General features: G+C 32.1%; 3 protein-coding genes across 4 annotated transcripts in view; 1 reads left to right on the forward strand and 2 right to left on the reverse strand.

Moving 5' to 3' along the window:
• LOC108732109 (protein tyrosine phosphatase type IVA 2) overlaps nt 1–14686 on the forward strand; it is a 25484-nt gene extending 10798 nt beyond the window's left edge. Inside the window, exons 1-6 of one of the 2 annotated variants that reach the window (XM_018462761.1) lie at nt 6280–6871; nt 12588–12915; nt 13015–13473; nt 13567–13698; nt 13803–13969; nt 14075–14686. In XM_018462761.1, the coding sequence (XP_018318263.1) occupies nt 13357–13473; nt 13567–13698; nt 13803–13969; nt 14075–14213 (555 nt within the window). In that variant the 5' untranslated portion in view covers nt 6280–6871; nt 12588–12915; nt 13015–13356 and the 3' untranslated portion in view covers nt 14214–14686. Of the gene's footprint in view, nt 1–6279; nt 6872–12587; nt 12916–13014; nt 13474–13566; nt 13699–13802; nt 13970–14074 lie in introns of those variants that run through there. The other variant, XM_018462760.1, reaches the window with a different exon arrangement.
• A 3040-nt stretch (nt 14687–17726) lies between these two features.
• PI31 (Proteasome inhibitor 31 kDa) lies at nt 17727–20297 on the reverse strand. Its single transcript, XM_018462555.1, has 5 exons — nt 19961–20297; nt 18775–18924; nt 18412–18677; nt 18017–18157; nt 17727–17935 (listed from the first exon to the last, which is right to left on the reverse strand). Exons 1-5 carry the CDS (start codon nt 20108–20110, stop codon nt 17806–17808), a joined length of 837 nt encoding a protein of 278 aa, XP_018318057.1. The 5' UTR covers nt 20111–20297; the 3' UTR covers nt 17727–17805.
• Nucleotides 20298–22036: 1739 nt separating this feature from the next.
• On the reverse strand, nt 22037–23868 carry XRCC1 (DNA repair protein XRCC1). The gene is made up of 3 exons (XM_018462525.1): nt 23792–23868; nt 22273–23689; nt 22037–22193 (listed from the first exon to the last, which is right to left on the reverse strand). Exons 2-3 carry the CDS (start codon nt 23610–23612, stop codon nt 22067–22069), a joined length of 1467 nt encoding a protein of 488 aa, XP_018318027.1. The 5' UTR covers nt 23613–23689; nt 23792–23868; the 3' UTR covers nt 22037–22066.
• Nucleotides 23869–24257: the final 389 nt, after the last annotated feature.

Genomic DNA, 24257 nt, shown 5'->3' on the forward strand with positions numbered 1-24257 from the left:
ATTATAAATATATATATATATATATAAAGAATGTAAAATTTTCTACAATAAAATTTTTTTATGAAAATATAAAAATAAAATTGCATGATTAAATTATTATCAGCTAAACATAAATTGAGCAAAAAATAACGTCACTTGATTTTTTAAAATGATGTTGGCACACACAAAACAACATGTAACCTGTTAAATTTTTGTCAATATTTCTCATTTATTTCTTATTTTTGTTACTCAATGTTGCTTTATATAGAGTAATAATATAAATATTGACGAGGTACGGGACTTAGACGACCGGTATGCAATCGGCAACTCTCCCCTACTTCCGATTGTACATTTCTCATTTACAATAGACTATAATTTCGTATCATTGATAGTGGCGATTCTTAGTCCGAGACAGTCTCTTATCACTCTTCGCCTGGTAACCTACTGACCTACTTGAAATATCGATTTTAGCGTACACCTGAGACCTGATTGTGAGACCACTCGTGCTGCGACCGCTTTCATTATTCGCGTCGTGCCGCACCTTTTGCAACGAGTAAAATCGCGTCGCTTTAAAACCAGGAACATTTATTTTACGAATATATTATATACGAATGTTAAATCGCAAATTTGTACTGAAAGAAAAATTTTCTTTGTTTCGAATAACGTAAAAAATGTTCACGATAATATTTTCTCAATAAGGCCGCTGCAAATTATTAATGTTATTATCGGCGTGGATCAGGTAATTCCGTGAATCTCTGTGCTTCTCAGTTATAAAAAATTACGACTTTTATATTTTAGACTTTTATTATTTGGATACTCGAAATGAACGATATCGTCGGTACAAGGATAAAATATTAGATAAAGATAAAATAAATAGAACTATCACTGGCACGAATTGTTCATTTCGAATATCTTTCTACTAAAACAAAAGTTGTTTTAGTATAATGGAAAAGATTGGACAATTCGATAATCTCACTAGCGATGATAGCGTCGTTATGAACGTTGCCTAATACACGGTTCGTCGCCCTATGGCTCATTCAACCTGCTGTTTCATTGTCGTCTGGAAAAGTTGGTGATGGCAGGAGTGGAGAAGGAAGAAATAGGAGCGGTAGAGTGGCATAGATGCACAGCTTGTAACATGGAGATAGAGATGTGTGATACGCATATCGATCACACGTATCGTTACGCAAAAAAATATGATTTTTTTTTTGTAAAAATGTCAGTGACAAACCACCTTTGAAGTTCAAAGGCGATTTTTAACCGACATTTTTGCAAAAAAAAAATCGTTTTTCTCTTGTGGTGATACGTGTCTTTTACCGTATCAATACGCGTATCGCACATCTCCATATGGAGGTTAGAGAAAAATGTATAACACGTGTATTCGATTTTATATGACAACAGGCGTGACACCACATCGTACTACGTTCTATGTAGCATGACGTAAAAAGAAAGGTGTAACGTTGCGCGTAATGGCGATAGCAATAACGGAAACAACCAAATCAAATTTGACCAGAAATTCACTCTCCTATTGTGCAGCCACGGGAATGGTACACCTTTCTTTTTACATTATGTTACATAGTACGATACATGTTTTATATCATTTTCTGCAATAAGCCATTATCTAAGCTACTCTAAGTCTTAAGCCGTAAAAATTAGAATTGACCAATCATAGTCAATTATTCCTCTCACATTCGACTGTGACTGGTCAATTTCTTACGGCTTAAGACTTAAAGATTAAATAACGATTTACTGTGGGATCTCTGTAATTAATATAAGATTTCTACAATAAGCCATTATTTAAGGGAGACCGGGGATAGTTGATACATGGGGCATGTTGTTATACTTAAAATTGCTGCAAAACGACAAACGATAATATTACATAGTAAAAAATATAGTATTTCCGTAAAAACATTGCGGTCATGCTGGAATAAGTTATTTCAGATTGAATAGTATATTTTCAGAAATAGAAAATGTTTTCGGTTTTTCATAGCTAAAAGTAAAATAAATCAGATATATAAAATGTTATATTTATCAATTCACCATATCATAATTTCAACTATTTCTATGGAATTCTTATTTTATAAACACATTTTACAGTTATATTAACGTCTTAACATATATTTTTTGCATAAGTAATAATACTAATAATTGAAATACACAAATATGACACCCTGGGACTAGTTGTGACGGGGTGTGTCGTTACAGGTGTTTGCTTCTCCGTCGTCACACCTAACCTCAACGTAACCTGTTGTAATAGCAGTAACCAAATGGTAATCTTATGTAAATTTATATTTTTATTTCTATGATATATGTAAGAAAAAGAGAAATCTGTTTAAGTATATCATAAACGTTATTAATGTTACATATCTATACATAAATATCGTTCTAAATTATTAATGAAGTATAGATATATATATAATACATATATATTTCTTTTTATTTCATTTAATTAAATGTGTAATATTTTGAATATTCTGGATATGTAACAAGTGACCTCAGTAACTGTAACATCCAACCCCGCATATAGGGTCAGTTGATACAAGGTGCATGATCTTATATTTTTTATTAATACTAGAAAGTTAATCATATTATTAAATCATAAAAATAATTTTTGTGTAGTATAAGCACGTGGCTATTGTAAAATGACCTTACGGTGTAAATTCTATTTATTAGTTACGTGCAAAAAATTCCTAAAAAAGACTATCAACTGTCCCCGATCTCCCCTAAACTTTAAGTCTTAAATCATAAAAAATTGACCAATCACAGTCGAACGTGAGAAGAATAATCGATTATGTTCGGTCAATTTCTTACGGCTCAAGACTTAAAGTTTAGATAACGACTCATTGTATTATAGTAAAGCCCATAAGAGTGGGAGCACAGAGTCTTGCGTAATCCATAATACATAAGAAAATGAAACAATCAGAGTCCCCTCTTTCTCTCTCTCTCTCTCTCTCTCTCTCTCTCTCTCTTCATTTCCTTCCTTCCTATGAAATAACAGACTGATTAGATTTTCTTATGCATTATGTGTTATGCAAGTGTTGTACTTCTGTCCAAAGGAAGAATTAACGCACGTGGCTCCCATTTTCAGTACATAGCGTGCGTAATAACCGTTTTTCCAATGCGTTGGCGTAATAACCGTTTTTCCAATGCGTTGGCGTTAGTTAGATTTGCACGCGTATGGTTTGTCTCCTACGCGAGTGACGACAGTGACATCACATTTCGACGTCATAACGCCTCCTTCTGGCCGTATTGATTCTTGTAGTGACGTCACTTTCCGTCGCTTTCGTCGCTAAATATTTTTTTCAATTGCGCATCTATCCCACGACTGAAAAAGAATCATATCGTTATCGGATTAAAGATTTTACAATTACATAAGTACAGTTAATTGCAAGTGGTTATTGTTGAAAAATTGACCAATCACAGTCGTCTGTTTTACCGATTCAGTAGGATTTATACATATATGATTTACATGTCATTGACACACACTACTACATCAATATCGCACGCACACATACGTGCACACACTACAAATTTTCTAACTAACTAATCTTTTATATCGTAAGTATCTAAACTTCATTCTAAAGATCCAGCTTTACCGTTTATAGGCATTTATGCTTAAATTCTAAGCAGAATCGTAAGGCTCGTAACATATTCCTATAAGACTTGTACGAATTTTTAAGTGCTTACCTTTATACAATATTTTTACAGATAGCTTTTTATTAGCCATAAAATTTACGAGAAATCGTAGATATTTACGAATAATCGTACGTCTTACGATACATACGCATAAAATTAGAATACTAGTCATAAGTTCTTATATATACAAGTTTTACGAGAACACGTTACGAGTCTTACGATTCTGCTTAGAATTGACTTATTAATTTCTAGTATTGATTGTGTTCTCACGTATGCGATCTAAAATAAAATTCTTATTGTAAGTATCTAAGCTTCATTCTAAAAACTCAACATCATTTATTCATGTGATCTCTAGTTCAAACCGAAATTGTTTTATACGTACAAAGTATAAAGCTTATATATAAAGTAAATATTGTTACGAGAAACCGGTAAGACTATAATTTTCCAATCTTTTTTCATATTTAGCTTTTTCATTATGTATTTTAAAATTGACCGGTTTAGACTACATTACTATTTATACTTTAATTGTGAAAAAGGATTTTTAAATCTGTAAAGGTATTTACAAAAATACCTATTTGAAAAATAATCGGTAAAACACACAGATGATTTTAGAATCCTCTTAACGCGTTGAAAGCTGTCAGTTATTTCTGTTGTGTCTCAGAAAACATTTCATGGCCGAAGGACACGTGGTTTCGAGCGGTACCAGGATGTTATCTCGCGCTATGTTATAGATCGATCACGATGTTGACAATGTCAACGCGTGTCGAGGGAACTCGTTCAATTCCGTTGAACGCTTCTTCGTACTCTCATCGATCCGTGATTCTTCGAAATTGATCGCATCGAGTTGCATCCGAGTCGACAAGTCGCGCGTGTCCATCGACAATGCGTATACATACATATGTACGCTACTGAAACGACCTAGTAATTTATCCGGCTCGACGAGTTTTGACGTCATACAAGCGATCTTGTTTTCTCTCGCGTAGCGAGAATGACCGTGAAAGTCGTGCGCGCCCACTGATCGGTTGACGGCATTTAGATACGCGCGCGCGTGGCATAAATGAAAAATGAAAAAAAAAAAATGAAAAAACTCGATCACAGATCGGTACCGACTTATCGGGCTTGCGCGTCATGGCGTGGCAAAAAGATCTATGCAATCTTATGCAATCCCATGCAATAACGCGCAACCGTCGCGTCGGACGATTCCTAATCTATTTCGCTTTCTCAAGTGACGTTCGCTGTATCGCCATTATAATCGCTTGATTATTAACCGTTAATTGACACGGCGATTACAGAAGTGACATCGTATTGATTGATTAAAGATTTATTTGCATTCCTCTTCTTATTAAATTACCGACTTAAAAATCTGCGATACTTACATGCCATTTGGCACGCGATCATCGATCAGTTTCGAAGTCGATTCATTAGGCGACGCCAGCAGCAGAAACGCCGCGAGACCTTCGAAGGAAATCGGATCGAGCGGTATTTCGACGATAGTATAATTCTTGAACGAAATGATATCGGCGATGCAAAAGCACATTGATTAGAAAAATGTTCTGGTTGTATCAACAAGAAATACGAACAAAACGAATTTTGATTATATGAATTAGAATCTGGATGTCGATTATGTATACTAAGAGGGAAAAAATATGGTTGTAATTACTTACCATAATTTAAAGTAATTTTTTTGCAACTATTATATATTTATAGTTGTTCCAACCACGCAGATATAGTCAATTGTGCTATTAATAATAGTCATACACTGCTTGAAAATCTTTAGTTTTTTAACATGTTTTTTTGTTATTAAGTTATTATCATCACATAATTAGTAAATGAATTTAAGAAAATAATTATATTCACTGTAATTACGATTGCAATTACTATAAATAAAAATGTTTCATTTATTATATTTTTATATTTTACTGTATTAATATTTGAAATCATCATAATTTATAGCACAATTTTCTCATATTTGAGAGAATTATCATATATGGTTATTATTAACATTATTATCATTAGCATTATAGCAGTAACATAAAAATGGAGCTTCTAATCATAAATTATTTTATGCCATTATGATCACAAATACTTTTCTCTCAGTGTATCTTGAAATAAGGTGAAAATTACAATGAACAAATTTATTAGAATATTCATAATTTCATTGATCAACATCTAGAATTTGCTCACTTTTTAAATGTAATTTTTATTACATTTTAAGATACACAATTAACTCTCTGGTTATCGTAATTGGAATTTCTGGTTATCTCGATTGGAATGTTTGACAGATTTAAGTGTATGATTTGTACCTATCTAATTAAATCTGCCTGAATTCCAATTAACGTAACAAGACTTTTTCCAGTGTACGAAAGGGACTTGGAAACGCTACGATAATATACAACGTGTAATTTCAACGCGACCTGGGTTTTCACCGGGCAACCAACCATACGCTGCAAAAGGCAAATTGTTACTGTTGTTAAAACGGGCGACAGAGTCGAGCGATATAGCGACGTGGAATGCATATCGTACTATACATATATATGCGTGCATGCATGCGTGCGTGCATGCGTGCGTGCGTGCGTGGAGGGGGATCAGATGACGAGTGCTCGCTCGATGAAGAGAAGGGTGGAAGCTGTCTCGACGCCGTGCTATTTTGATCGCCACGCTGTGGCTGGCCCAGATTCGACGCGACCGTCACGACGAAACGAGTGTACGATAATATCAGCCGCACTCTCGCTGGGCCCCACGGCAGTCACGACTTCGCCCGTTACTCCGATTTCGATCTCGCCATTCGTCTCGCTCGAAAAGTTGCTGAAATCGAAGTCGCCGCTGTACGGTGGGAAGAATCGAATCGAATTCTTCCCGTCAAGGATGTAAATTTTTCACCGAAACGCGATCGCGCGTATCCAAGTTCGTTAACATATGATAATCAACGCGCCAATATAATTCGCGTTTTACAAAATTTGGAACGCGTCGGAAGATCAAACTTTTGTTTGTCCTTTGACGGTATGGACGATACGGAGGAATACGAAGAATATTTTACGTCTCGAGTCGTAAATTTGGAATGGCTTCGCGAAAGTGCACGCGTGCGCGACATTAAGATGTGACTTTTTGGTGCACGGTGTTGGTGATTTCGTCACGTTGTAACAATCGTTCTGACCGCGTGACAATACGCCAATTGTTTTATTATCGTTAGAGCTTAATTATCTCGGAACACTTCCGTGACCTCGGACTTGCAAACTTCTTATCAAATGACCGTAAGGTAAAGTTCTTTCTCTCTCTCTCTCTCTCTCTCTCTCTCTCTCTCTTTCTTTCTTTCTCTCTCTTTCTCGACGAGTCACTTTGTGACGTCCGACTGCTTTTATAAACCGATAAACGGGATGATCCGAATAATCCTAAAATAAATACCATTAAATACACTTTTTTTCATCGCTTGTTTATACGTTTTGAAAATTCAATACTTGTTATTTTCTTTTTTTCTATCTTTTCACTATATAAATTTTAAAGATGTTTTGTCTGTACAATAAAAGTATTATTGTATAATACAATAAAATACAGTAACAATAAACATTAATCAAATAATCAGCCAAAAATAGTTAATACCGTTCAAAAAATTTTATTCAAATAATTGTGTGTTTAAATTTTACATAAATATTCAAATAATATGTAAAATTGACAATCTGTAAAATTTTTGTTAAGTTCTTAATCTTTCAAAAATAAATACTAAACACCCTTAAATAAATCAAACGTGTTTGCTGACATATTCTTTTACGCAGAGATACTACTTTCTCAATTGCGAAAGGATTTTATTAATTGAACGGTCAAGAAACATTTTATTTCCGATTGATGCAAATTTTTTTTTTTCGGAGAAACCAAAAGCGAGGCTATTATCGGTACTTGAAAGTTCGCGAGTATCAAATGATAAACGCGACATAACACGACTGTCGAAAGTGACAATACGTTAATAGACTGAAGGCTGAATCGCCGAGTTTTCGCATGTTTTTGAAATAAAAATATTGATTTCATACGTTAAACGGCTAAATTGACACTTACATGCCCCGTATTCTCTTTTTATTGATATTTTCGAAATAAATCTGGAGACACGGTAGTGTCTCGCTAAGACAAGTATAGATACACGGTAAATGTAACGCTGCTTTACTCGAATGAAAATTGGCACGTTAATAACAGGTCGCACGACATAGCTATTGGACGAAAGACAAGCATTTTTATAACATTGATGTCGATTTTTATAGAAGATTTTCCAATCCCTCCGGCTGTAATGTAATAATAATACATGAAGAGAAAAAATATCTTGATACAAAAAAAAAGCTATTAGGATTTATTGAATAAATAATTTTCTTATGTTAAGTAAAATTTTTTTTTATTGAAAAAAGATCTTGATGTTAAAAAAATTGTATTTAATACATCAAGAAAATTATTTATTTATAATTTATAGGTAGATCCTAATATCTTTTTTCAAGTTATTTTTTCTTTCGGTGTAGTAATATAATATAAGAAAATCACAATTCGATGTTATCGCTTCGCAAATACGTACATACGTAGTTTTAAAAATTCTTTTTGTGCATCGATATTCGCTTTTGGTAAACTCATTCGTTTGTACGATGCTTTTTCGATAGTATCTGGTACAAACGCGATAATCAAATCGCGTCAATCTAATAATTGACTTTCGTAGAGACGCCTCATGAATTTTCATTTTCTTCGCAACAAAGAGAAATAACGATGTCGTGTTATAAATTCGTTGATATCGTTGGCTACAATTATGCAACGTGTTGCAGTGTTACAAGAGCACTATTCTTTCGAGACTTGAATTAATATTCGCTCGATTCTAAATTCTTTAGAATGAAATCTCACTCTAAAGAGTGAAAATTTAACCAGTCTTGAAAGAGTCTTATATTTTCAATCTTTAAAAGTCATATTTCATTCTTCAGAATAAAACTCACTTTAAAAGTTTTAGAGAGTAGGTATTCCGCGCGCACACATATCTTTTTATTATCGCGTATCTTTCCGACGTGTCATTTTAATTATTGTATTTTAATTATTTGTGATATTTACAAAAATTTACGTCATAAAATTGTCTCGTGTTTAGTAGAAGGTAGAAACGCATCAGAAATAAAAATTTTCCTTTGATAGAAACGTTAGAGTTTAGTTAAATAGTTAGAGACATCAAGATAAATTCTTAAGTCTCTCAATCGGGAATATATCCTGATTCAGTCCACATTTCTTGTCTCCGTCTCGTACGTACGAAGTATACCCTATATTGTTCATTTGCTACAACAATGACATAATTCAAAAATATCATTTTGGAATTGTTTGGAAAAAAGAACAGAAATAAAAAAATAAAGAACATACTTTTATTCCTCCACATCACAGTTATATTACATAAAAATTGCATTTTTAAATATTATTTAAAATAAAAATTTCAAAACATTTAAACTTATTTTCTGGAAAATTTTGTTTTTTTAGTTATGTCGTTGTTGTAGCAAGCGAGCAATATTGTAGATATTCATATCTACACCTATATATATATATATATCAGATAGGATTGCGAATGTCGCACTTTCTTAGACGTTCAAGGAGATAATATTAAAGGATAAAAATATTCAATGTATAAATACTCAACGTATTTATTTTCTCCCACGAAGACTTGCATTATTCTATCGATAGAGGTGGAACGAGTGATTTTTGTCGCCTCGTTCTTCACACGTCGCATCGGTTTGCAGTCTGTCCGACATGATTCGCGACGTAACTGCACGCAAATAGAATTTTGTTTACTATCACGAGACCTAACGCGTCGTCAATCTTGCGACAGTCTTTGACGATTTTGATCTCTGACGAATACAAGCATAAATTGATTTCGATTGCGTCATTTCTTTATACAAAACATTCTTTCGGTTAAGTTGCAGCGATCTTGCATTTGTAAACTCTTGCAAACTCTAGTATAATGTTACAAAGACACGAGATGCAAAATTTTAACGAAATTCAAATTTTGGATTACTAGACAACAGTTATTTTCAATCCCCTTTTTTTGGAAATCATGAAGTATCATAAAGAGAAAAATATCAGATTCAGTTTAATTTTAAAAATATTTTACTATATCTTTTACTATCGATACTCTCTAAAACTTGTAGAGTGAATCTCATTCCGAAGAGTGAAATCTCACTCTTGTGCCAGTTTCTACTAAGTAGTTTAATTTTAATCTCAGTTCAACTAATTCTTTATCTTTATCTAGTTCTAAGAATGAGAAAAAGATGAAGAGCAAGTTGAATCGAGATTAAAGTTTATCTACATTGGTAGAAACTGACATTGAAAATTGAATGACTCTTTTAAAACTGGTTCAATTTTCACTCTTTAGAGTAATTGCACTCGAAAGAATTTAGAGAGTAATACTAATCTTGTGTACAAGTGAACTGATTGATTTGTTTTCTTAACGCGTACATCGCCATCATGGCGACATCGCATGTTCATACAACACGATGACAATCGCGCACTGTTTATAAAAACACCATTAAGGATGTAAGTCTTTCGCCTCGGATTCGACTCGGAATTCTGTCGACAGTATCTCGATACCTTTAAATTTTTTTGACGAATCGTACAAAGCACAGGCATTCTTTTTGTCAATAAAATACATACATACATTGCTACGGATTCTTACATTATTTTTATTAAATATACTTTTGCCGCAGTTTCTTTATTCTTTGTTATACTTCTGTCCTTTTATATAGAGAATTATATGCTCAAATAAAATATTAATTAATTTGTCTGAGCGAATGTGTGTACATGTTTACTCTCTAAAACTTTTAGAGTGAATCTCACTTTGAACAGTGAAATTTCACTTTTAAAGATTAAAAATTAAGCCTTTTTTTCTGAAGAACTGGCTTAATTTTCACTTTTTAGAGTAAAAATTCTAAAAAATAAAAATAAACAATCAGCTCAAGGCTAATAAGAGTCAAGGCTGATGAAGGTGCCAACGATTAAATTACAAACCATTGATTACTTTCTATTGTATGAAATCTTCTTTATTTTTGAACGTTTTGGCTCTCTTTAGAGTCTTTTTCAATAAAAATTCTAAGCTAAGAATTTGAAGAGTAGTTTTGATCTTTTCTTAACAATTTACTGAGATTTGAAAATGAGATTCATAGGGGAACGTTCGTTTAAAGGAATTCTTGGAAGAGTGCAAAGTTGATATATCATCTTCATAAAGTGTAAATTGAGTTTCCACATAGTCTAACAAGTTCGTATGATTTACGCGCATCTAACCTAAGTCTAGCCTGATTCGAGTAATTTTATGCCTTGAGATTTTTTATAACTATAAATATCCATCAGTATTATATACAGTCCCTTTATAACCTTCGCATGTCGTCAAGATAGACCAACTTTTTATTAATCGTGTCTGGTTCCATCTCGATAATTTCATTACCAAATGCTGTCATGTACGGTGCGTATACTGAAAAAAAGTCTGATAATAGCTATCAAATATTGAGTGAAATAATTTCAATCGCAAAAAATAATTTTATTTTTCTAAATATTTAATAAATACTACTACATATGATAATCTGCAAACATTTGATTGAAATTATTTCGCTCAACATTTGATAATTATTAGCAGATTCTTTCTTCAGTAGATTTTTGAGCAACTTTTTCGAAATCGAAATCGGAAATTTCCGAGTAGTCATACCGAGTAGCCGAGTATACATGCATGTATACATATATATATATATATATATATTTTCAATGGCATCATGTTAAAGAAATAGAATACAGTCGAAGCGGTCGGACGCGCGACGCCATCGTTGATGGATTTGGCCTTGGCGGCGTTTCACGAAGCGTATATAGCTCTCGCTCTCGAGCTTCTCTTCACCTGCCAATTTCGGTTATTTTGATGCATACTGGTCTGAATGTCGGTCGGTCATACTCTTTCCAGTCAATCAGTGACGCTTGGTAACTGTCGTACATCGCATATTGATGGCAGCGTTACGCAAAAGGGAGCTTTCGCAAATCGGTCGCGACGAAAGATCGAGAGGTCAACTACGCGCGTTGTCGAATGCGACAGCGCGCAAGCTTGGCATAGAACAACTAGAAACTGCGACCTATAATGTTACCGTGTATAACATTAGCATTCTCTATTTAAAAATGATCTCAAAACGGTCCTTCCGCAACCTATGCACCCGCACGAATGATATTTCAATCATTCATTGGGCAATTTAATGCTCAATTTCGCCTTGTAATCAAGACGAAATTGCTCAAGAAAGAAATAACATTATATCATTTTGATGAATTTCTTATCGTATTAATACTATCGAGATACACGGAGAAAAGTTGAGTAATTTTTATCTTACTAATAAAAATATTCTAGTTACTTTCGCCAAACTTATGATAAACTTTACTTGCCTGAAAATAAAAATATTGAATATTGAAATATTGAATACTTATAAAGTAAGAAGTACATTACAATTACAGTAAATTTATTCAATGATTGTATACAGTAAAGTAAATCATCCCATTCTCAAGACTGTAAGTACGAGCACGAGCAACTCTTAAAATTTATTTTACAGAATGTAAAAGTACCTTATAGTGTAGCTACACGATGATCGCTTATTTGCCAGAAAAGTAAAATAAATTTTTAACATAAGAAGGCATCTATTCCTGTATTATCGATCTGCCAATTCCATAAAATTTGCTAGAATTCCAGCGCATATTACTTTACATTTTTCTCCGTGTAGAAAGAACGAAGAGACGAAATACTTAGCATGTGGCTTCTTACACGCATGGAGCAACACGCTCAAGAATTGGCATCAAGCGTTACTAGCGCGTGACCGCTGTGCGAAAGTTCGCTATTGTTATGTGGAAGTAGCGATAAAAATAGCGCGCGATGAAAATGATTGCTTTAAAATTATCATTTTATTCCGTAATCAAGAAACACGTGGTCATCTTTAACGCTGTTGTTCTCTTTGTTGCAGTTTCCTGGTGAGTGCATCCTCACATACATGGAGTTTCAGTTGGATAGCGCAGAATACTGCCAGGCTCAACACAAATAGAGAGACACGCCCATACTCCCTGACAATTATTAGACATCGTTAAAGTAAAGAGAGGAAGGCTAGAAACACCTTGGAGAAAGGAAGAAAGATATTAAAGTAGAGAATTATCATCGGGGAAGCCAGAAAAATCATCAACTAGTCATCACGCAAGACATAGAAGAATTTAATAGAAATTATTAATTTACCTTAGTAGATGCAAGCATCGTAGATACTGAGCGCACCTGTCACAGGAGCACCCAGTGCCAAATAGGTAAGAGCAGCACCTCCAAGAAAAAAAGCTGTGAAAAAGCTTTTCCTCCATCCTAATAATTTAAATTATACTCATCATCTACAATTATATTGATTTCAGGTAATCTTCCGTGAATTATAGTCAAAAAGTCTCAAGTGGGAAGAATAAAGCGCATATCAACACCGCCTAATGTAACGTAGCCCTTACTTTTTCGGCGAAGTTCGCATCCCGAAGATCCTTTCTAAATTCTACATGTAAACCCACGGTTCTGTCCTCTGTAAAAAAATAATATATTCTATTAGTTAAATGAAAAACAACTTTATAAGACTGACATTTAATGGGCTAAGTTGTCAAATCCAGCCTTTGTCGCTTCGTATAGTGTGGCACACGTACGAGATCTTTTAAGAGTTAAAAACAATAAGAGGGGATAGATTTATAACCATCTTTGTGGTTAAGAAGGAAATGAGCAACATGAGGGTGAAGGATATCAGACCGGCGCCCGCCGAGATTGAATACAAAAACATGAAGTTCCTCATTACTGATCGGCCCAATGATCAAACCATCCATACCTTTATTCAAGTTAGTATACGAACGAAATTGTCCGCGAGACATTGCTTCAAATCTTTATTTTTATTCCTATCTACTATAAATTGCATTAAATTTCTTTAATAGGAACTGAAAAAGCACAATGTAAAAGAGGTGGTAAGAGTCTGCGAACCAACGTACAAAGTAGAGGAACTGAAATCAGAAGGGATCAATGTGATAGATTTGGTATTCGATGACGGTACATTTCCACCAAACGAGGTAAAATTTTTATCTTCAGTCTATTTTTATTGAGATAAAAGTAGGAAAACTCGAATAAAAATAAATCGTTTGTATATCTTCCATTATTCATATAAATCTTCTAGGTGGTGGATGAATGGTTCGAGTTGCTAAAAAACCGATTCCGAGAATCACCTGACGCATGTGTGGCGGTGCATTGTGTCGCGGGTCTTGGTAGAGCACCGGTCTTGGTTGCGTTAGCTCTCATTGAACTTGGGCTCAAGTTCGAAGATGCTGTTGCCCTTATCAGAGAGTAAGTCATCTTATATACTCCGTAATCTTTAATTATTTAAACAGTGGAATGCATTACTATGAAATGCAAAACAGAAATTATGATTTTTTTCTCTCTTTGTTCTAGAAAAAGACGAGGCGCCATAAACGCGAAGCAGTTAACTTTTCTTGAAAAGTATCGTCCTAAATCTCGATTGAAGCTCAAGAATGGACAAAAAAATTCCTGCAAATTCCTGCTGCATTCAATAGAGCAAAGAATACTTTAGAAAAGAAGAAAATGGGAAAAAAGTCACACTAATTCATACTGATTGGTATAAATGTGTAGAATTTTGCGCCTGACAACAAGTGGCATATTGTAGCAAATCTGTTCTGAATGGTCTATCACTGGAAATGCAACGTTGGTTGATAACTATCAATCAATTTTGAGGCATATTTTGCATTACCCAATTTTATATTTCGAGATGAGCCATTATATAACGCAGAAGAATACGATTCAAAATCGTTGCTATTTCCGTTTATGAAGATAAATTATATGTTATTTTTGATACTTGATCAATATTGACCATTGAAGAACAAAAGTTAAATCTTGAAATGGTAATAATTATTTTTAAAAACCAATTAACTATTGCCATTTAGCCTTACTTATTTGTAAATTGTGACGTTCGTACATACATGTACAAAACTCGTACATTATGTGACATATGCTTATCTTTCTCTTGAGAGACCAAAATTTTTTATGAACACTTTGTAATCAACAAAAAGAGAATATGATTTTTTTAATTAGAAAAGTGAAAAATGTAGGAAAATGAATATAATTGTAATGAATGTGATACATTCATATATTATCGATTTGTTATTTCATTGAGTAAATTGTGTTACGTTCGTGATACACACACATATTCACACGCATACACACAAATAGAAACAAAGAATTTATAATTTGCAAATATAATCTCTAGAAAATGCTACACATTTGATTGCAAACTAAATTTCAAGATGTGTAAAAGTATCCGAATTGGAATTAATTTACATATAATTAATATTTACGTCTAATTATATTTCTTTTTAAATAAAATATGTCAAAGCAATTTGCTTTGAACGTCAAATACGATAATACTTTTTAAGAAGATTTTATATATAGATTTTTTACAGCATGCAATCGAAATAAAATGAAAATGCATATATTTATATTCTTTTCAAAGAATGGTTTTCAGGCAGTTTTTTTCGATACAATTTATCTCGATTATAACTTTACAAAATAAGAAATTCTGAAATCAACATCAAAATTATTTCTACAATGAACCAAGACATGATAAAGGAGAATTAATTTTACGCTAAAAAAAAAGTATACATTTGCATGTTAAACACATCACACTTATATAACATGATATTGCAATACATTACCTTCTTTTTTCCTTTTTTTATTACATATATATAGAATTCTATTAATTATAGCCAATATTAATTTTAATTATTAAAATAATTACTGCAACATGCGTTTGGATTATACATTTTGATATTTGATTTGCAATGCTTTAATAGATAAAACATGAATTGCAGAGCATTAAAGCTCTAAAGTATTTCAAATTAAATTTAAGATATTTTTAATTTGAAAAACAAACGCGACAAACACATAACGTTGCATTTCCAATGGCATGCCGAACCGCTGATGGATGTTTTTAACTCTTATTGGACTTGGAATCTGCGTTAACTTGAGTGATGGATAATGAGAAACTAATGTGAAGCAAATCACTCCAGAGCTGTATATCACGTATTACCGTAGCTCAATGACAATTTCATCAAAATCTTTGCATATCTAACTTTTAGTCAAAGTAGATTTTTCAATCTGATACAAGCATATTATGTAAAGTCATCATCGTCTTCTATTTTGGTAAAATTGTCAATGATGCTGTGTACGCCACACTAAACTGTGTTCAAAGGATAGAAAAATTCACTCGTAAAATAATAATGAAATATAATACTTAGAACATTTCACGCGTGTCTGCTGATTTCATGTGAATGTACGTTATTTTGTATTTGTATGCTATCTGCTTCTGATTATCTTATTCAATAATGGGTAACAATGCGTACCGGAAATGGAACTATTGCACAATGGTTGTATGGCAATCAAGTTTGGTTGCTATGTATTACTACATTCAACCAAACAAATTTAATTGCCATTCCCGAGACACCCAAGAGATCCGCGCTGTTGTGTTCCAGAACATGATACCAATGATTACGTATCATTACACGTTTGTTAATCGTGTATTGGCAATTTACCTCCTATACAAGCGGTAACTAAACACGATTGACACAATCGATTAGGAATCGATTACTTAGCTACCAAATAGAAGACAAGAGACAACTTTAATTTACTTTTATGTACGTATTCTTTAACAATAGGGTACATTCACTACAATCGCAGACTCGAATCGAAATTAAAATCTGATACCGCTCCTTTTTTGTAATATTAAAAACTGCAATATTTTTTACCAGAGGATGGGACGAGGGATATTCGGATATATATAAAAGCAAATGATTCAACCTTAGAGGCAAAAGTATCATTACTTTTATTTGTTTAATTTTAGTTCAATTATGGTAATTACAGCAATTTAACATGTTTCTTTAATACAATTTTTTTCTAAAAAAAAATCATGCGATATTCGTGACGAAATAGATATTATTTTAATAGTTACCAGTATAATTTTCATTGTTTTTTTTAATTATTACTCTTGCGCATCGATTCACTTCTTCAAGGTGTAATTAAATTGCTAAATAATTCTTTTTATATCTGTGATATAATTTTCTTAGTATGCATTAAAAAAAGTATAGACTTAGAAGTAGACTGTGGTTATTAAAGCTGTGATGCTAACAGTTGTAGAAAATTATACACTACTGTTTTATTGGAAATTAATATTCAATTACAAAAAAAATATAACATGTAAAAATTGCTCTGCTATGCAATAACAATACATAATCTTATTTATAAACGAGGCATGCAAAGTATGAAATATTTTATTTCTCGAAGAAATGAATCGAATCGCTGAAATATATTGATGTTACACGAAAAACAAATGCAATTGTAATTGAAATTATCTTTTTTAAATAGCTACTTGATGTCGATCTAAATAATACAATAATTTTATGTATTGATCAAGATCTCTTGTGTTTAATCATATGTCTAATGTGAATATTTCAAGAAAGAACAATTTAGATAGCAAAGAAATCCTCTATTTTGAACCGACATAAAATAAGAACAATCACTCCCTACAAATTGATTAAACAAGAAAATAACGAGTTAGCGCAATTTATAAATAAATATTACTGTTTAAAAAATTTCTCAATATAATTTCCTATCTCTATATCATTACACAATTAGTTTTAATTAAATTAAACATTAAATTAAATCGTTTTGTTACATTGTAAACATCAATTATGAAATAAAAAGGAATGGAAGTTGTTTTGTGAAAAAAGAAACGTTTTATAATAATTCTTAATCCTTGATGTATACTGAATATATAAATAAATTTTTTTGGGGTCATTCTTATCCCAAAAAAAATACGAAATATGTATCTTTCATACGTACGATTCTTTACAATATAATAAAATATATTGTAGAAGAAATATATTAGCGAAATGGCATAATATTATATAGACATTTAATATCCCATACAGCACAGAATTTGCAATATCGCTGCAAAATCTCTGCAATATTACTGCAACATGCAATGTTACTGCAATATTGCAGCAATGTTACTGCAACTTTTGTGTAATTTTGTGCTATAGGAGATACAAAGAAACTGTCTATATTTGTATTGTGTATTTTCACTTTCATCAAATTTAATTTTCTGTAACTTATTACAAAAACATATCATCATATTGTGGAGGAGGTAAATGGTCATCATCGGGTCTACGACGATGTGGTCTCATTGGATCCAGCTCAGGTGGACCGAAAGGGTCGAATCTTGCACCAGGTGGTATCGCATTTCTGCAATATTACATTTAAATTGATTCTTAAATTTAAAAATAGATTCTCACACGCATGCACTAGTTTAGTCATATAACATACGGCGGCAATACTCCAGGTATTCCTAAGCCTCCCGGTAAACGTCCAATTTGACGACGTCTCGTGTCAAATGGATCGAATATCATACCACCGCCTTCTCCAAATGGATCAAGATCTCTACGTCCTACGCCCATATATTCAGGTCTAATTAAAAATAATAAAAATTAAATAATCTAAATTAAAATACTAGATCATTTAAGATAGAATAAAATTTACATAGCAACATATAAGTTCGCACATATACATTACATTATTATATATAATAAAATATAATATCGATTTTTCTATAAATGCTACAGTCTAAATTCTTTTTTATTTGAGATGTATAATTAAAAAATCTGAAGTGATATGAAAGATCTTATGTGGACATATTAATTAAATCGATATTGATAAATTACCGATTTATTCCCCGATTAACAGGTATCCTCAATGGAGAATCATCACCTACAGGAACCTCATTCCTTCCGGAGGAACTTCCGGGATTATTTAGTATGGTTGTTTGGGTCCCTGCTTCGTTAGAGCATATCGTACTTACAAAATCTTTTTGTATATTATGTAAAATTGTTTGATAGGATGGTATTACAGTCTCTAAAGGTCCATGTAAAACAGATACAGTTTCCTCGATAGGGAATGAAATGTTAGAAACAGAATTATCTTGGTGTTTCTGTAAGAATATAATATTCAATAAACATTTTATAGAGAAGTAATCGCTTTAATAATTAATTGACTTTGACAATTTGTTGCTGTCACATAATTATTACCATCCAGTTCAATAATAAATCTGTATCTGATTTGACTCCAAGAAGTATATGTAATTTTCCATCTTTTACATAACGTAGTGCATAATTGGGATGTAAATTCCATTTTGTTGGAAGTAATTCGGAACCTTTTTCTGATGCATTAAATGCTGCCTAAAAAATTATAAATTTGAATGTCATTTTAAAAATAATTACAACATATAACGCATTATTTGTACATGTCCGAAATTCTTACTAAACAAATAATAAACGTCTATGATATGTACTCTAATTTAATATATTTGGTCGAAGCTGGATCTTACAATGCTTAAATAATTATTTAAGCATCCAAGATCCAGTTTTGACCGTCATATAAGGCGGCCATATTTTCTTAAAGAAAATACAGGACAAATCTGAAAATTTTAGGGCTTTGTCCCTACATATTTTCAAACCAGTTCGTAATTGTCAAAAATTTGTGCATTATAACATTTTATTGCACAGTATAATTAGAGATAATGCGCAATTTTCTGATAGTTTGAAACTGATTCGACTGTATTGGAACAAACCTTTCATCTGAAATAATAAAAGGTTCGAAATAATAAAAAATGAAAACAACCCTAGTTTGAATAAATTTAATTTAAAAAATTAAAAAATATAATTAACAAAAACAAATTGTATTTATATACATAAAACTGTAAGATATTTTCTGTAAAAATTTGCTCATTGATATAATATTATAGACATTGGAACGCTAGTTAGAAAAGAATTTCCCATAATGTCAAAATAAAGGACAGTACAGGACAATATTGGAAAATAAAGGACAAAATTGAATATTGAAGAAACAAATAAATCTCTCTAAAGGACAACTACCTAAAATAAAGGACGTATGGTCACTGTATAGGCTTTAATTCTTACTTGTTGTGTATTCTATTCACATTAAATGGTTTTAATAAATCGTTTGTTATTAATATATTTGGTAACGCTCTTGAAAAATATGTTTAAACCTAAGTAAATTACATTTGGAACAAATTATAATTATAAAAGTATCTTTTACGAAAACTTTATATAGGTTAGAATTTTTATAATGTCAAACATTACAAAAGATGCTTTTAATGTATAAAAACAATGAAAATATATAAAATTATGTAGTGAGCGATATAGAGAGTGATGAACGGCGTCATAAGATGTTTATCTTGTCATCAGAACTTACATCATCTCCGATGCCAATGCATCTAAATCCAGATTTTGTCAAATACCAGTGCACAAATAAAATTATTACATCTTCCTTTTTGTGAATATCATCGTGATAGAGTTTTTGAAAGAGCTCGAAGCCAAATACGTTATTTATGACATCAGCCATCCTGATGAATTCTTCTTTTTCTTTAGCTCAAGGATTTCAGCTTCCAAAAAGTGGCTCGATATGTAAACGAATAACTTTTTTTGGAGAAAACTTCGAGGAGCCAAAAGTCTTCTCAGTAACCTCAAACGATATTAAACCGATATTAGCTTGCAAGTTCTTCAAGTGTATATACGCCATTTACTATACCATTGGTTGCGTTCAACAGAACGTTTGTTTTGCAACTGTTGGAAGTTTCCTTCGCGCTAATTGGATCATACTTTTAGATCTAGAAGAATGGTCCTATCTCAGCAGACAATCATAAAACGGTTGCAAAACTGTTGAGTCTGCTGAACGCACCCAATGGCTGCGTTCAGCAGAACGTTTGTTTTGCAACTGTTGGAAATTTCCTTCGCGCTAATTGGATCATACTTTTAGATCTAGAAGAATGGTCCTATCTCAGCAGACAATCATAAAACGGTTGCAAAACTGTTGAGTCTGCTGAACGCAGCCATTTACTATACCATTTACTTTTCATCAACACGTTTGCCGCTTTATTTTACTTTGCAACTGTTGAGTTGTATGCTATAGACCTCTACCTCCTCTACGCTCATTTCCATTTACCGCCTTTTCCGCGTATCGTGCCTACATCACGTGAACCCCCCCCAGAACTTTTTCTAACTTCAAAGTATAACTTATAGAAGATTTTGTTTTCTAAAGATTTTCGCGAGGTTGATTCTGGTCTCAGAATTCAAATTAAAAAAAATAATCAGCTGATTATCTTGAAACTAGCATACCTAATACTAATAGGTTTTAAATAAATTAAATGAAATTTGAAATTTGATGTTATGTATACTTCTTGTAATAAAAAATTTCCTAAAACCGAATTTTATGACAATTATTTTTTTAAAATTCTGTCCACCATATAATGAATCCATCATTTTGAATTTATTTTTGATTTACAATTAGATTCAAATAAAATAAAGCACTATGAAATTATAGGGCCAAGTTTCATAAAAATTAAACGAGTAGTTAAAAATAAAATAAAAGGAGATGACTTCAAGCGAGGTCATTAGTCCGCAAAGAGTTAATAACTTATGTAAAATAGAAAAACATATATATTTGCAACGGGATATTATGAATTAAACTTGTATATTCCATTTTATTAAATTATGCAGCATGTGTTGTAAAATAAATTTTGAATAAACTGAGACGCATGATAATATATTTATCTTTTATATTTTATATGTTGTATGTACATACAGTCGGTTTTACAATTCGTGTAATATTTTTCAGTCTCCAATAAAAAAATGATGTAGACTTTATATATGTACCTCTTTTTTTATCAAAACATTCCTCAATAAAAGTATAAGAAATAATTTTTGTGTGATTTTTTATTTGTTATTTTTTTAGTGTATTTTTTAAAAACACATCAAAATGAATGCACTTTTTATTAGTTGTATTTGGTTCAAGGATACGTATATCATACACATGACTGATTTTATCCTTTCTTTAAAGCATCTATTTTGTATCAAAATATGTATATATTTTTAAAATAAATTTTTGTAATCTACATATTCAAAACATCCTGAAGGCACCTTATTAGTTAACTAGGTAATGATTAAATATAAAAATTTGGAAATTTAAATGTGAAAGTTTTATCAAACTGTAAATACCTTTTATTAATTAAATTTGTCATTTTTAATAATCTTTTTCTTCCAGGACACTGCTTATAATTCGCAAAATAATATTGATATATGTATCTATCGATTTCATATCATTACAATATTTAATTTTAATCGTACATATATGTGTGATATCAATTGATTATATTAAATGTACACATTCCTATGTTTTGTACATAAAAATATATTTATTGAGTTAAAAAAAAATACTAATTATAACAGATGTCGTAATATAAAAGTTAAAGAAATTAGATAAATATGTCACTAATAATTAATGTAATATTCAATTGAAATATTAATAATCTGAATCAGCGTCAGTGTCTATGTCATATACAGATTCCGATTGATTGCCATCAATTTCTTCTTCGCTTTCAGGTCGCGATTTCTCCTTTTGATCTAAAGCATATCGCCTCCAAGGAAATCTATAAAATACATAATTTATGAAACTTCATATATATTTTTTAATCTCTAATAAAAAATATATTAGATTGATATATTTACCTCTTTTTTTTATCAAAACATTCCTCAATAAAAGTATGAGAAACAATTTTCGTATGATTTTTGAATTGTTGATATTTTGGTGTATTTTTAAAAGCACAAATTAAATGAGTGCATTTTTTATTAGTTGTATTTGGATCAGGGATATATTTGGCTCCCATATCAAGAGCCTTTCTCCTAATTTCATCTCTTTGTGGATTAACGTATCCACTGAGAGAGAATGTAACGTCGTTGAACAATTCTTTAAATGATCTTTTGACTGAAACATGATTGCTTGCCTGTGAAGGAGCATTTTTAATAGGTTCTTTGGGCTCTGGCAATCGTTGACAAGTTGTACATAATCGATCCTGCGAATCTGCACAGCATTCAGAACACTTTTGTTTCTTTCTTCCATTGAATTTTGCATTTGGTGAATCATCCAACTTGATCGAAGGACGTTTCTTAGAACTTGGAGAATCCTGAGCAGTATTTTTTATATTATTCTTATTAGCATTAACGTTACACGAAGGTATAACGTCTCCAAAAGGAGTTCTCACTATTTTATCGTTTGATTCATTTTTAGTAATTTTGGGGCTTTTATTAACGATTTTATCTTTATCTTTTGAACATTGTGGTTGAGTCTTATCATTTTTTCCAAAAATTTGATCGGCTTCTCCAGCTTCTAGCTTTTCTAGTAATGGCCTCTTGATAAGTTTTTGTTCTTGTTGACACTTAACAAAATTCTCCATTGAATCTTTTTTTATTTGCTCACGTAACTCTGTCTTATAATTTGTCTTTGTATTTTCCGTTTTGTTAAGGATTTTTTCTTTCATCATTTCGATAGGTGTCTTGACAACATGTGGTTGTTTCAATTTAAACTTGCCAAATACATCTAAGCCTAAATCAATCGTAGGATCTGATCTCAGAATGATGTATGACAATCCAAACAATACTTTTAAATTGGCCGATTGCATACAAGTAACTTTGATTCGGTCAAATTTAATCTTTAAAGTGTCTGGATTTAATTCTCTTTTAGTAAATAATTGAACTTGATCCTTAAATTTGTCATTTGCAGCTTCATCGTTTGTCATAAACTGGTGGTTGATGATAACTATCCAGTTGTCAGGTTCTGATGAGGTAGATCCAGTGACAATCACCACACAACTCTGATAATTGCCAATATCGACTCCAGTGATATAAGAAGGTTCAGCGAGTTGAAAGATGACGTGTGCCAGCATTTCTCCCGGTTTGCTACATCGCCATGTGGCTTTCCAATTTTCCGAATTACGTTGAAGAAGATTGGCGGCAGGAAACTTCGGGTGTTCGGAGGAACAGCTTATTATCTTTTCAAATTTGACAATCATTTTAACAAACTCCTATAAATCTTTATCCGTGAAACGTTTTAAAATTTCCAGATTCTTTTCTGCTTACATTTTGCGAACTGCAAAAAAATTATATATGTTTGTGATTCGTTGCAAATTCAAGATTGACAAAATACTGCAAAATACCGCCAAAACTATCATAGTATTTATACTGTACATACGTGTTGACATTGACATAACCTATAATACGCGTGGTCGAGAAGACCAGCTGTTGGATAAGTTACAAGAAACGTTTACGCCATCTATTGTCAGAGAAGAACAACGGGCGGATACATCAGTATCGCAAAAGTACTAATAGCGTTTTTCATTGACAGAACTAGTTCTGCCAATGAAAAAGGCTATAAGAAGTACTAGAAGAAGTACTAAAAATGACGTCATTTACAAAACGGTCTATGAAATCCACCAATCATCCATTAAGGACTATTGTCACCAAGCTTCGATTAACTTAGGCTGTGTTCCAAAATTGACTGCCAGTTGGATTAATTAGCCCAGTTAAGTTAACACTGAGCTTGGTGACAGTGGTCCATAGGCTGTGTTCCAAATTTACTGCCAGCACAGAAAATGCTACAGTTTACGTTACGTGCACTATAGATTTTCAGTACCGGCAGTTAATTTTGGAACACAGCC

Source organism: Mycetomoellerius zeteki, unplaced genomic scaffold (genome assembly GCF_001594055.1).
Source record: "Mycetomoellerius zeteki isolate Tzet28-1 unplaced genomic scaffold, Tzet1.0 scaffold145, whole genome shotgun sequence".
In the NCBI taxonomy this organism is placed as follows: Eukaryota; Metazoa; Arthropoda; class Insecta; order Hymenoptera; family Formicidae; genus Mycetomoellerius; species Mycetomoellerius zeteki.

What these genes read in the sequence shown, in the direction of transcription:
- PI31 (XM_018462555.1), bottom strand. Translation starts at nt 20,110, where the DNA reads ATGGCTGATGTCATAAATAACGTATTTGGCTTCGAGCTCTTTCAAAAA. An exon ending in GCATTGGCATCGGAGATGAT is followed by an intron (nt 18,925 to 19,960) that starts GTAAGTTCTGAT and finishes ATAATTTTTTAG; the next exon opens with GCAGCATTTAATGCATCAGA. An exon ending in GTTAATCGGGGAATAAATCG is followed by an intron (nt 18,158 to 18,411) that starts GTAATTTATCAA and finishes ATTTTTAATTAG; the next exon opens with ACCTGAATATATGGGCGTAG.
- XRCC1 (XM_018462525.1), bottom strand. Translation starts at nt 23,612, where the DNA reads ATGATTGTCAAATTTGAAAAGATAATAAGCTGTTCCTCCGAACACCCG. An exon ending in TGTTTTGATAAAAAAAAGAG is followed by an intron (nt 22,194 to 22,272) that starts GTAAATATATCA and finishes TGTATTTTATAG; the next exon opens with ATTTCCTTGGAGGCGATATG.